The sequence below is a fragment of the Rhinoderma darwinii genome, chromosome 8, assembly GCF_050947455.1.
Source record: "Rhinoderma darwinii isolate aRhiDar2 chromosome 8, aRhiDar2.hap1, whole genome shotgun sequence".
Taxonomy (NCBI): Eukaryota; Metazoa; Chordata; class Amphibia; order Anura; family Rhinodermatidae; genus Rhinoderma; species Rhinoderma darwinii.
The window spans coordinates 105,394,885-105,408,001 of record NC_134694.1 but is presented as its reverse complement, the minus strand read 5'-3'; the positions used below and the strand labels follow the sequence as shown (position 1 = coordinate 105,408,001).

Genomic DNA, 13,117 nt, shown 5'->3' with positions numbered 1-13,117 from the left:
CCTGTGGTATTAGTGACTCGGCGCAGACAGGCGAGATGACGTCACAACATCGTGCCTGTCTGCGCCGAGCCGCTCATGGCTCACGGCACAGTGAATGCTGGAGCACGGAGCCGTCAGCTCCTTGATCAATCATAGACTTCAACTGTATCTGCATCCTGCATCTTGGCACTGCAAATATTTTCCCTTTTAAGCCACGCCTCTAATCCCACCCAATCCCCGCCCATACACACCCGCTTCAGCCCACACTGTATTATGCTCCCATAGTGCTTCCCACACAGTATAATGCCCTCATAGCTGCCACTATACACTCAGAAGCGTAGCTAGGGGTTTATGGGACCCAGTTAGATTTTCTACACAAACATAAGTCAAAAGCAAAAGGCATAAGAAGCCCCTGGGAGCAGTACAACCTGAATATTCCTATACTTCCCCCTATATTGACCTCAGCAGAATATCTACAAACCCTGCATGGTGGCCTTATTAATGTCCCTAAACTAATAAATTAAGTCTCAAAGTATTTTTTCCACCAGTATTGGTGGAATCATAACGGGGCCCAAAACAAAATACTACAAATTTTCATCAATAAAGGGTCAGAACGAATGGTAAAATGAACTGGCCCAGCGGCCTAGGGCCGAATAAAAAGGTAAAATCAAGTGTGGTATAAAAAGTACAAATATATGGACTTTCAGAAGGTCTAAATGCACAAAAATTTTAATGTATCTGCTTCAAAAGGATATGCACATTATGTCCATGTTGTCATTCGAGGATTATCTGTACAAAAATGGCACTGAACCAAGCACAATGACCCAGTGACATCTGCAGCAGTGAAAGTTGTTTACTGAACAAGTGGTGAGATTCTCAGTTTATATGGCAGTCATTACATTTGCTGGAACCAGAGTGTTAGGTGCCATGTCCATATACTCCATCAGTTCTTCTCCAGTCTGGTTCATCATGGACCTCAGTGGACTCCTTATTCTCGCGAGAGATCACACAGTCTTGTCCTTTTCTGCCGAGAGCTGAAGAGTAAGAGCGTGCGCGCATGCGCGCACATTTCCGAGGTACGCGTGAGCGCTCACACGCTCTCCTCTCTCCAACTTTTGCTGTGGCACTGTCCGTAGCTGATTGGACAGTATCACAGTAATGTTACACACCCCCTTGCCTAAACATGCCCCATTGACAGTTCAGGGGGTTATTTAAATATTGGTTGCCAAATATAACGGCACCGATATCTACATAACGGAGAAGGGTAGGAAAAAATTTATTGTGCCCCAGAGCTTGTGCAGCCCTTCCCATTACATGCTGCACATGTATGGGCAGATGAAAGAGTCTCTTTAATATTGTTTGTGTTGCTTAAAGTGATGAATGACTTGTATCAGCTTTCTCCAATCTCGGCGGTTATTATGGGAGTGCGGTTGATGGCGATCACATGCAGTACATATTTGGCATTTTGCAGGAATTACCTGAACATGTACATCTAATTGCACCAAGGGATTAAAGGAGAGAGAAGCCATTGGGAATGAGTCTGTACAGAGATTATGGGGTCACAAGGCCACTGTATGGAATGCACTGCGCAAAGTGTTTTATGTAATGTACCATCTCAGGTTGTATGGGTGACCTGTGGCTACAATGTTTACGTGAAGCTTCAAGCATTTGAGGGGAGGGCTGAGGGGGAAGAGGAATTAAATTTACATACATACCAATAGGTAAATTGCCTGATTTTGGCCATAACAAAAAAAGTATGTAATCCCAGACAAATGCATCGAGGTTATCAGTAAACTATAGGTCCACTCAGCGACCCTGAAAATAGCAGCCATTGGGAATTTGATGACAGTAAATGTCTATAGAAATATTGCCAGTCCTGATTGTGTTTAATCCTTTCCCTGCCAAGGACGTAACACTACATCCTTGTAGGGAGGCACTTCAGTAGTCAATGACATGTCTGAGAACGTCATGGCACTAATGATTATTACTAGAGAAGAATGTCATAGCATACATAGTTACATACTTATATAGGTTGGAAAAAGACACAGGACATCAAGTTCAACCTTTCTGAATAAATTACACGTCTTTCATTGCTAGATTAGTTATAACCCTTAATGCCATTTGTCAGTAAATAAATATTTAGTCCTTTTTTAAATGCTGACATAGTATCTGCCATTACTACGTCTTGGGGTCGGGCATTCCATACTTTGACTACTTTAACTGTAAAGAACCCTTTCCTATATTGATGTCTGAAACGTCTTTCTTCCACACGCAATGAATGTCCTCTGGTCCTTTGTAGAGTCCTCGGTTCATACGTTGTGGCCAAATCTTTGTTAATTACTGCAAAATTGTTTCAAAATGCTGTGGGTTTGCTACAATTTCACAAAAACGTTTCAGCGATTTCGCGCCCATTACGACAATAAACAGTTTTTTCACTGTAAATTTACCCTTATACATTTTTGACGGATGGAAAAGATTTCCGTCAGTCAGAAAATACATTTTCACACACTATTTCCAACTAATTCCACACAAAAAAAGTCAGTATTGTTAAAGGGGTTGTCCAGTATGAGGGCAGTGTTTCAGACTTTCCACAGGATAGTTCATCAGTGTATGATCAGTGGGGATCCGACACCCGGACCCCTAACCGATCATCTGTTCCTGCTACCTCTGAGCACCAGATCTTATGCAGGGTCGTTGCTGATGGCAGATGGCTCCGTACACTGTAAAGCGGCTGTCCTGGGTTACAGCAGGTCTGCTTCTGTTCACATGAATAGGAGCAGAGATGCAGTACTGCCGCACGGCCACTATACTGTGACCGGAGCCTTATTCTCCAGCACCGACCAATGCAAAAATTCCGGTGCCTAGAGGGAGCTGCCCAAACTGGACAGGAGACGCTAGCGCTCGCGTCCACTCACCTCAGCGGGATCCTGTAGGGTGCGCGCGCACGCTCGTGCCCGCTCTTAAAGGCGCAGCGCGCGCACCGGACCTTTTGATGAACTTTGACCCGTGAGTACCCTGGACTATAAGATGGGTCCCGCCCCCTGCTTCTATGTCTGAGCGTTGTTGTTGTTTCCTAGTTTGTGTATGTGATGGCCTCCTAGTGTGTTTCCTGTACCTGTACCTGTACCTGTTCCAGTTCCTGTTACTGTACCTGTTCCAGTTTCTGTTCCTTGCATTCCATACCATCCTGGTTTAGCACTTGCTGTGCCAAAGTGGTGTCGTGCTATATCCACGTCTGACCTGCTTCACCTCGCCTGACGTCTACCTGCTGCCTAGTCCCAGCCGAGCCCGCCCTGCTGCTGTCTGAGCTGCCACAGGTGCCTATATGAACTATAGACTTTCACCTGCTCCCTGTTGACCAGCTGCCTTACCGTCAAGGCGGTACGGCCCAGTGGGTCCACAGACCCTCCGTGACAGCTGTGAGGGGATAGTTCGTCCCTTTTTTCTGCATAGAGCCATTGGTGGTACATCTCAGGAAAAGCTTCCAGCGTATGCTGTACGTTTGAGTCTAATACGCTATACCATACTTTTTTTTGTGGTGTACTGATATGTACCGGCCTATCGATAGCCAATGGGACACTCTTTTGGCCTCCGTCTGACAATGGAGCCCTATGGAATGTGATGTGCTCAGAGCTGCTAAGTTTTTTGCTAAGTATATTTTGTTTGCATAAGGGATCTGCTTGTGTATGCATTTTAGTCGCAAAGTTGGATTTTCCTGCAATTTTTGCTTATAATGACTGATGAAAATTTTGTAGAGCCCAAGCTTTAGTTTTTGTGCTGTAGATGCCTGTGGTAAATATGAACTTTGCACATATTAATGTATTATTTTTATATTGTTTTTGTGTGAACCTCTGCTTGTATGTGAGTTTTAGCCGCAAATGTATGTTTTAATACATTGTTTCTAAATAATTCCTATCTGTGATAAAGTTACAGGAAGGTGGACATAGTTGCCAACAGCACATCAAGTCAACTGCAGTCATCAGGTTGTCTGCTTTCAGGAATTATATAGGCTTTTGGTGTGTACTCACTGACCAAGGTGTTAATGCTTGTATTTGATAGGTTGTTACTTTTTTTAATTTATTTATTCTAAATTTCCAGCTTAAAACCAGATTTTTGATCTCTCTAGTTCTGGTGATTTTATGAAGACCTGTGCATGTAGAAATAGGCCTAAGTATGAACTCCGCACATCTTGAACTTTTATTTTTTTAGAGGTGTTGTGTGTTTAATGTTCTACTTGGTTAACACTTCTAGCCACAAATTTAAAAAAAAATGCTTTTTTTAGGAAAAATTACAATTTGATGAAAAACTGCATGAAGGTCACTGGGTGCATAAAGTGATAAGTGGCATTTCCAAAATGTGCCAGTTGTCTACTTTCAAACAATATATGATTCTGGAGGTTTAGTATGATTTTTTTTTTTGTAATTTAGTTTTTTTATTTGTAGAAAATAAACAAAAATGTGAAAATTTTTATGGTTACTAGAGCTGTAAAAAGTCCAAAAACCTGTGCCAGCCTAAGGGTATGTGCACACGATAGCAGGCTTTTACGGCTGAAATGACAGACTGTTTTCAGGAGAAAACAGCTGCCTCGTTTCAGCCATAATTCCTCCTCCTCGCATTTTGCGAGGCGTCTTTGACTTCAATGAAGAACGCCTCAAATTACATTGCAAAGAAGTGTCCTGCACTTCTTTGCCGAGGCAGTCAATTTACGCATCGTCGTTTGACAGCTGTCAAACGACGACACGTAAATTACCGGTCGTCTGCACAGTACATCGGCAAACCCATTCGAATGAATGGGCAGATGTTTGCCGACGTATTGTAGCCCTATTTTCAGGCATAAATCGAGGCATAATACGCCTCGTTTACGTCTGAAAATAGGTCGTGTGAACCCAGCCTAAGGTTTAAGCATATACACCAAATAATAAAGTCTCGCAATACATATTCCATACATAAAAAGTTAATGAATGCAAATTTAATCATTCACCACAGATACTAAAATGATCACTAATTTGTGGTCATTGAAAATGTAAAAGTCCTACAAAATTCCTAAAAGACAGTAATGTACAGGTTAATTTTTATAATCTTCGTGCTTGCATTGTAACGTGTCACTTGTTTCTCAGTCACGGCAGTGCGTTTGTAACCTAGACAAAGAACTCAGTTCACCTGTCAGAGAAAAAAATATCTAGATGGATATTGGGTAACCTGGTATCAAGAGTGCCAAATACAACCCTCTTGAGGGATCTTATCTATAAATATGCCTGATACACCTAGTGCTACGATTAGTTCAGGAGGGTGTTGTCAAGATGGAGATCATCGGGGCTACTACTTTGTTACTCATAGCATGCATATTCTTTATTCTTTTAAGTATAACACAAGCCAGAAAACAGAAGAAAAAAGGTAAATTGCCACCAGGGCCAGCACCATTGCCCATCCTGGGAAACATTCTTCAACTCAATGGCAAAGAAGTCGTCAAGTCACTCAATAAGGTAAGTTTATACAGTTTCAACCTACATGTATAAAAATTAACTGGGGGGGGGGGAATTAAGAATTCGACATTTTGGATTTTAGATACCTACAGAATGAAGGGGGGGGGGGTTGCACACTAAATTACACCATGCAATAATATTAACCTCTTAAGGAACTGACTATTTTGTCAGAACATGTCCACTTTCTTCTCGTCGTCCTGTCCTGTCGTCCTTGTATTTATAATATATTTGAACTAGAATTTCTAGACGGTCAGTTCATGGTAGAATATAGTTATTAAATGGTGTTGACCTTTATTGCTTGCCTCCCTACTAGCTGAGTGAAAAGTACGGACCAGTATATACTATCCACATGGGCATGGATCCAGTTGTGGTATTGTGCAGCTGTGATGCAGTGAAGGAGGCTCTCATTGACAATGCGGAGGACTTTGGTGCAAGGGGGCATATGCCACTTCTGGACAGGATAAATTCTGGAGGGCATGGTAAGGAGCAGCAATGGATTTGCTCTTTCTAATATTCTATAATTAACATTCACTTGCAGTGACCTATTAATTAATAATAAGTGATCTCATTCAAGTTGGGGTGACCACTTTCACCTCAATAAAGCAGCTAAAGGAAAAGAAGCCGATTAGTTAAATGCCAAAAGAACACTGTATTGCCATGCGTCGGGTCAATGGTGCCCTATGGATACGTCGGTGATATGAACACAGAGTTTTTGGAAAAAGGTTACCATCAAGTGACAATACGGCTTATACACTTATACATTGGCAAGTCAAAATGTTCATGCTGTTTAAATTTTACTTAGCAGTATTACATCCCTCTTTTCTATTTTTGAAACAACATTTTTCTACTCTCTAAACCCAAATATTAAAGTGGGTTCCACCACTATAAATATTTATGGCATATCCACAGAATATACCATAAATGTCTGACAAGTGGGAGTCTTACCTCTGTGGTCACCTGATCCCCTTTCCACCAGGTGAGATGGCTGCCAGCACTATATACGAGCAGAGATTGAATGGAGAGATGGCCATAAAACGTCCACGACCCTCTCCATTCAAGTCTTTGGGAAGCAGCCAAGTATGCTCGGCTTGTTTGTTTCCATAGATCCCAAAGAACAGATTTGAATGTGGCCACCTCTCAATTAAATCTCTACTTGGGTGCAGCAGCCCCTGCACCTGGAAGAACAGGGTTTAGGGGGTCCCAGACCTGGATATTCCATAAACGCTTATGGTGGGAAAACCCCTTTAATTACTTTTTCACAGTTTCCACCATATTTAAGGACATTTTTACCAGTGATCTACATATTTTTTTCAGGGGTGGTAGGCAGTAATGGTGAGCGCTGGAAACAGCTACGTCGTTTTTCTCTGATGACATTAAGGAACTTTGGGATGGGTAAAAGAAGCATTGAACACAGAATTCAAGAAGAGGCCCAGTTCCTCACAGAAGAATTTCGAAAGAGCAATGGTGAGAACCATATGAAAATATACACAAATCCTTCTTTCTATCTCAGTACAAAGGTTGGGCATATGATGTCTGAAAAAAAGTGGGAAACTAGTTTAATATTCATGGGTTAAACATATGGTAATTATAAAGTTTTCTAATTAACCCCTTATTGACGCGGACTATATTGGCCTTCCGAATGCTACCTCTGTCACACTACTTAGATGCTGCTAACCGCAGGAACACACTACAAGTCTGTCGATCTGTTCTTGCATGATTGGAGTCAAAAGTGTGGGCAGCCGTGACTATAGCACCTAGCTAGTATTGTCATGTCAACCTGCAAACTCTATAGACTGATACAGTTGCCTCCTCTCTCATGATAGACCGGCCATTGGATCCAACATTCTATATTTCCAAAGCTGTTTCAAATGTCATCTGTTCAGTGGTATTTGGGGATCGATTTGAGTATGAGGACAAAGATTTTCTGAAACTTCTGGGTCTCTTTAATGAAATCTTTAAAGGATTTAGCTCTGTTTGGGGACAGGTAAGACATTTTAGTCCAGAAATACATCAATGCCAAGGGTTAAACATGCCTTGACTTTATTATATCATTTTTTTTTCAGATGTACAATGTCTTTCCTAAAGTTATGGGAAAGTTCCCGGGGCCTCACCAAAAAATGTTCAATGCCGTTGATAATTTGCAGGCCTTTATTACAAAACGTGTAAAAATTCATAAAGAGACTTTGGATCCTAGCGATCCTCGGGATTTCATTGACTGCTTCCTCATCAAGATGGAACAGGTAAGTTGGTTCCATATATTTGACATGACTTAGGAAACATTCACAATGAGGCAGATTTATCAATGTATTTACATCAGTTTTCTGCCATAAATACATAAAAACAATGAGGTCCCTGTGCCACTATTTTATTAGAGATACGTGAAGTGCAACTCATTTACTAAGAATTTCCTACACTTTTCTAACTAGAACAGTGTCAGAAAACAACTCCATGTCCGTCCTGGCATTATTTTCCCCCTATAAAAGATTCCTAAACAGGCGCACACTGCCCTGGGGGAGAGACTGGCACACTACTAGTATGGTGCATTAAGAATAATAATTCTCCCCTAATGTGTAGTCAATTTTGAGGTTTTTGTTGTGCTTTTTAATTAATAGTGAACAAGAATATATTTATGCATATTTAGGTGTTTGCTTTAGAGTCAGACCCAATAATATGGAATACTGTATTATTGAAGGGAGATAGTCACTAAGAAAGACCCCTTTAAAAGATTCATAGCTGGGCCTTCCTTTACCTGGGGCAAAGATTCAGTTCCCTGTCCTAGTCTTAAATAACCTAACCAATAAAGAGTAACTTATTGGTGCCCCTCCTGGCACCTAACACTTTCAGCACATGCCAGTGCCAGCCCCCTCCCCCTAGCTATGACCCTGCCTTAAAGGAGTTGTCTGGGCACGGGTTCGTTTTTTATACTGATGACCTATCCACAGTATATGTTATCAGTATATGATTGGTGGGGGTCCAACACCCGGACCCCGCACCGATCAGCTGATCCAGCTGCCTCCGGGCACCAGGTATACGTGCCAGTAGCAGATGACTCTGGTGACAGTATAGTGGCCATGCTGCAGTACTGCAGCACGGCCACTATACAGTGTACAGAGCCATCTGCTTCCAATACCGGCCACTGCATAACACCCGGTGCCCGGAGTTAATAGGAACAGCTGATCAGTGCGGGGTCCGGGTGTTGGACCCCCACAAATCATATACTGATGACCTATCCTTTGGATAGGTTATCAGTATGAAAAACCGTCCCGTTCCCATGTAAACCCCTTTTAAATCAGCTGATCTGTAGTAGAGATTATCTATAGAGCTATTGACAAAGGAAAACGGACACTATGTCCCACTAACATAAATTTCCGCAAATTTTAAAGAGTTACTTCTTGCATCCACCATTTAACCCTGTTTCTACAGGAAAAAGACATACCCGAGACTGAGTTTCACATGGAAGGCATTGTTAATACCACATTTGATTTATTTGGAGCTGGGACAGAAACTGTTAGCACAACACTGCGTTATGGATTGATGATTCTCCTCAAGCATCCAGATGTTGAAGGTTGGTAAAGTCAACAGTTACAGTCCTTGCATGCTATTCCTGTATATCCGGACTGCATGGTGACGATATCCAAAGTCACATTGTTGTTGCACATACAGTATGTCCAATATACTGGCACTGGGTCTTAAAATTTGATTCCACGTGACTGTGACACAGGGTTGTACAAAAGATTAATCTGAATACTTGTACTTAATGCGTGTAAAAAGTGCAATGTTGCTGTACAGCCGTTGCCAATTGAGATCACTACGGGATTAGCGACCTGAGGTTCCCCAGTAGCAAAGTCCAGATTCCTCTATAGGGTTAAAGGGTGAATACCCGGGGTCCTCTTAGACTCAGCTCCTCAGTTCTTCCCCACGTGAAATCCCTTAATGATACAGTAGGTTCACATAATCCTCTGCAGGCCTTGTGACAGTCTCACTATCCACGGCCCTGTGACATTTGCCATGCCACCCTGGCCTTAAAAAGTCATAGATGCAAAGATTTTCCCATGATCCCCTAAGTAAGAATATAAAATAAATGTAATTATTGTTATCATCTTCCTAAATATCAATGCACCAATAAATACATGCAACATTCACTCAGATTTCCCACATTGAATATTACCAGATCATAACAAACTGCCAAGAAGTATTTTTTTATATTTCCACTAAATCTTCCACCTGATTACCATGAATCTGAAATGCTCATTTTGCTACCATAAAAGTATAAAAAAAAATGGCATAAAGCCTCTAAAAGGTGCATTGGACAAGTTACCTGGGCATGAATTCCCATACCCTATTGTCTTCCATCATCTCTACAGAACGTATCCATCAAGAGATTGACAAAGTCATTGGAGGGGACAGAGCTCCGTGTATAGAAGATCGCTCCCGTATGCCATATATGGATGCCGTAATCCATGAAATCCAAAGATTTATTGACCTCTTACCAATGGGAATCCCACACAAAGTAACCCGTGACCTGAAGTTTAGAGATTTTTATATTCCACAGGTAAAAGTCTACTGTCCTCTGTGATCAGTGGTAAAAGCTAGCTGATATAGATAAGTAATAACTATATTATATAAAAATCTGATAATGGATATGAAAAAATGGTTGTAATGGTTACTAAATTGCTCACTGGATTGTTATTCTTAGGGTACAACCATCTACCCAATACTCAGTTCTGTTTTACAAGATCCAAAACAGTTTAAGTATCCGCATGAGTTCAATCCAGGACATTTCTTAGATGATCAAGGCAAGTTCAGTCGTAATGATGGATTCATGCCGTTCTCTTCAGGTGAGTGAGGTGTTAGCCCCACTAATAGAGTTTTAATAGTAAGTCAAAATAAGAGACGTGAGGATTGGCAATGGGCATAAGGTTATTTCTCGGTATGGCTATTAATTTAGAGTGGATTTGTACACAATACGTTGGTCACCTAGAGACGCCACACAATCAGAAACGGAAAAAAACAACAAAAGGTTCCCTGGGCTATTTTTGGTTTGTCTGGTTTAGAAAACCCATTTTCCAATACACTACTAGGACATTATCTCTAAGAATCTGGCATTCCGAGGGATGAACCTAATTCATAGTGTCCATCAATAGCTGGAGTGGAGAGCATCTGTAAGGCACTGGAGGACCTAGCACATTTGTTCATTACCTTGACAAGTCATGGTCACCATGTAATGCTTTATTTTCCATGCTAATTACAACTGATTGCTGAGGCCCCAGCAATGGGACACCCTGTGATCAACCTATTTTCAGTTGGCCGTTCTAACAAAAATGGATTGTCCAAAGTTGACAGCCCCTTTAGTATTTGAGCATTGGGTTCTTCTTCAGAAGTTTCTTTTTATATAATTTCGGAGTTAATTTCTTAATTCCTCCTTTGAAATCCATATATTTAATTTCATGGGATTGAAAGTTCTTTGTGATGGTGAAATACAGCTCGTGTTATCGGATCCCATTACCAAAATCCAATCCAATATTAACTCTTTTTGTTCCACTTCAGTGCACATAATCCATATTTAGTGAAGAATGTGGAAATAATGTTATACATGTTAACACCTGTAGCCTGTAGCCTGAAAATGTGTCTAAAAGTATAACTTTCCCGAAGAACCTTTTGTTCCCATGGAGCAAACAAGTAACAAGAGGGCCCCATTGCCAAACTTGAAAAAAGTTCCAAATTCACAAAAACCACCTTCCGCAGCAAGATGAGTTCAGGACATTGAAGGCTTACTTTGGTTTTCACTCTAGATCTGTTTTCCTTCTAAGTTTATTCTCCATTTGCCCCTTTGCATTCTCCCCTTTCATCACCCAAAGTTAACTGCACTTAATTTCTGAATGTAGATGGGCCTCTGTATCTTCTGAACCCCATAGCAGCTGCTATGCCTGGACCACTGTAGTTACGCCATAAAGATGCAGTCCACTGATAATTGACTATTCCACATTAAGCACCTTTAGAAATGGGATACAGAGACTCCTAATATTTGGGAGTACAGACCACCAGTTGTTGATTTACGCAAATATTTCTTTACCCTTCAGGAAAACGGATCTGTCTTGGGGAAGGCCTTGCAAGAATGGAGCTCTTCCTGTTTTTCACCACCATCTTACAGAACTTTAGCCTCCGATCACCTGTAGACATAGAAGAATTAGACTTAACACCTTTAATGAGTGGATTTGGAAATGTTCCTCGTTATTATCAGTTGTGCTTGATCCCACGCTGATTTATTTCGTTCTAAAGATGTTTTATTACATTGATTTCTACTTTTGCCATTTACAAGAACTCTAAAGGTTGCAAGGTTGGAAACAAATGTCATCTACCAACAACCGCTATGGTGACCCTTCCAAATTATAAAAAAAATAAAAAACTTTTTTTAAATGAAAGTGTATAAAAATGATTAATTATTTTTATTTAAATTAGTTTTTTTTATGTAAAATAAACAATATCGTGTACTAAGATAAATGTTCCACAATCTCAGTGCCAGTTGATGTGGGCCAAAAACAATTGTAGAAATGAATCTTAAGCCAAATTATTAGGCCTCATGCACACGGTATATTATTCATCCGTTGTGTATAGATTCCATAATATGGTGCCTATGGCCTGCTATTGGTCGATACTGTACATGCATTGGCATCTAATTAATACAGAGGCAAACACATAGTGACTTCGTCTGCTGCCATACATGGTCAATGCCATGTGAATGACACATGCACACATCATGGAGCTATTCTATGAATTCACTAAGAACCAGAATCACATGAGGTCCAAAGGATGTCGTGTGCACCAGTGCAATCCTTAGGGTTGTTGCTTGGAAAATGGGTTCTACGTGTTCACACATTGCATAATTGTTGCAGAATTTTGATTTAGGAATCGACAAAGAAATTCTGCAATAAAGTACAGTACAAAGTAAGTGAATAGGATTCTAAACAAACATTAATCTCTTACAGCATAAAATAAATCAGCAGCGTATTCTTGACATTGAAGTCTTCTGCATACCCTATGTGTTGTGAAAATGCAACAGATTTTCACCACAAATGTCATCCTTTTCAACAAATAATTTGCAACAAATCTGCATGTGGTCTAGGCTGGTTCAACATCATAATATATTTACTCAATGTGTGAAGCCGGCCTAACATGTAGTGTAGGAAAAGCAAAGCACAGCTCTCCTACGTTTCCAAGGTTTCAGAAGTTTTTAGACATTCAGGCCATCTTCAAGCTGTAGGCCTGCATTTCTAAATTAGATCCAAAAATAATAGACAATGTCTTAATGATACGAAAAACAATAGGTTATGTGCAAATACATATTCAGCAAATACCAGAGTAACATATGGTTCCTGTTATATAGCAATGTATCAAATATGTTCCACCAGGTGGGACCATATTATGTAAATGCGATGCCATCTAGTGACACAATAAGAAAAACAATGCATTTTCAAGTGTAACTAAAGGGCAGAAGTATCACCTTCCACACCTGCTACTTAAAAGTGTTGTATTTTTTTTCTTTGTCATTTACCTGAGCATTTGGACCTTGACTTCAGAAAGATTAAAGGGGTTTTCCCACAAGGGACATTTATGACATATCCACAGGATATGTCATAAATGTCAGGTAGATGCGG

The 13,117-nt window shown here is 40.7% G+C and overlaps 1 protein-coding gene across 6 annotated transcripts; it reads left to right on the top strand.

Annotated features, from left to right (window-relative positions):
- Window positions 1–5,240: 5,240 nt before the first annotated feature.
- Window positions 5,241–11,748, top strand: LOC142659743 (cytochrome P450 2G1-like). 6 transcript variants are annotated; one of them, XM_075836176.1, is made up of 9 exons: window positions 5,241–5,462; window positions 5,776–5,941; window positions 6,777–6,926; window positions 7,286–7,446; window positions 7,526–7,702; window positions 8,886–9,027; window positions 9,827–10,014; window positions 10,159–10,300; window positions 11,543–11,748. In XM_075836176.1, exons 1-9 carry the CDS (start codon window positions 5,280–5,282, stop codon window positions 11,722–11,724), a joined length of 1,491 nt encoding a protein of 496 aa, XP_075692291.1. In that variant the 5' UTR covers window positions 5,241–5,279; the 3' UTR covers window positions 11,725–11,748. The 6 variants fall into 6 exon arrangements, with proteins under 6 accessions (XP_075692291.1, XP_075692287.1, XP_075692289.1 ...); XM_075836172.1 differs by having other exon boundaries at window positions 5,280–5,462; window positions 5,776–5,906; window positions 6,742–6,926; XM_075836174.1 differs by having other exon boundaries at window positions 5,280–5,462; window positions 5,776–5,918; window positions 6,766–6,926.
- Window positions 11,749–13,117: the final 1,369 nt, after the last annotated feature.

Bases quoted from the DNA above. Each gene is read 5' to 3' on its own strand.
- LOC142659743 (XM_075836171.1), top strand. From the start codon at position 5,280: ATGGAGATCATCGGGGCTACTACTTTGTTACTCATAGCATGCATATTC. The intron at 5,942-6,755 runs GTAAGGAGCAGC...CATTTTTACCAG, and splicing joins GATAAATTCTGGAGGGCATG to TGATCTACATATTTTTTTCA. The intron at 10,301-11,542 runs GTGAGTGAGGTG...TTTACCCTTCAG, and splicing joins ATTCATGCCGTTCTCTTCAG to GAAAACGGATCTGTCTTGGG.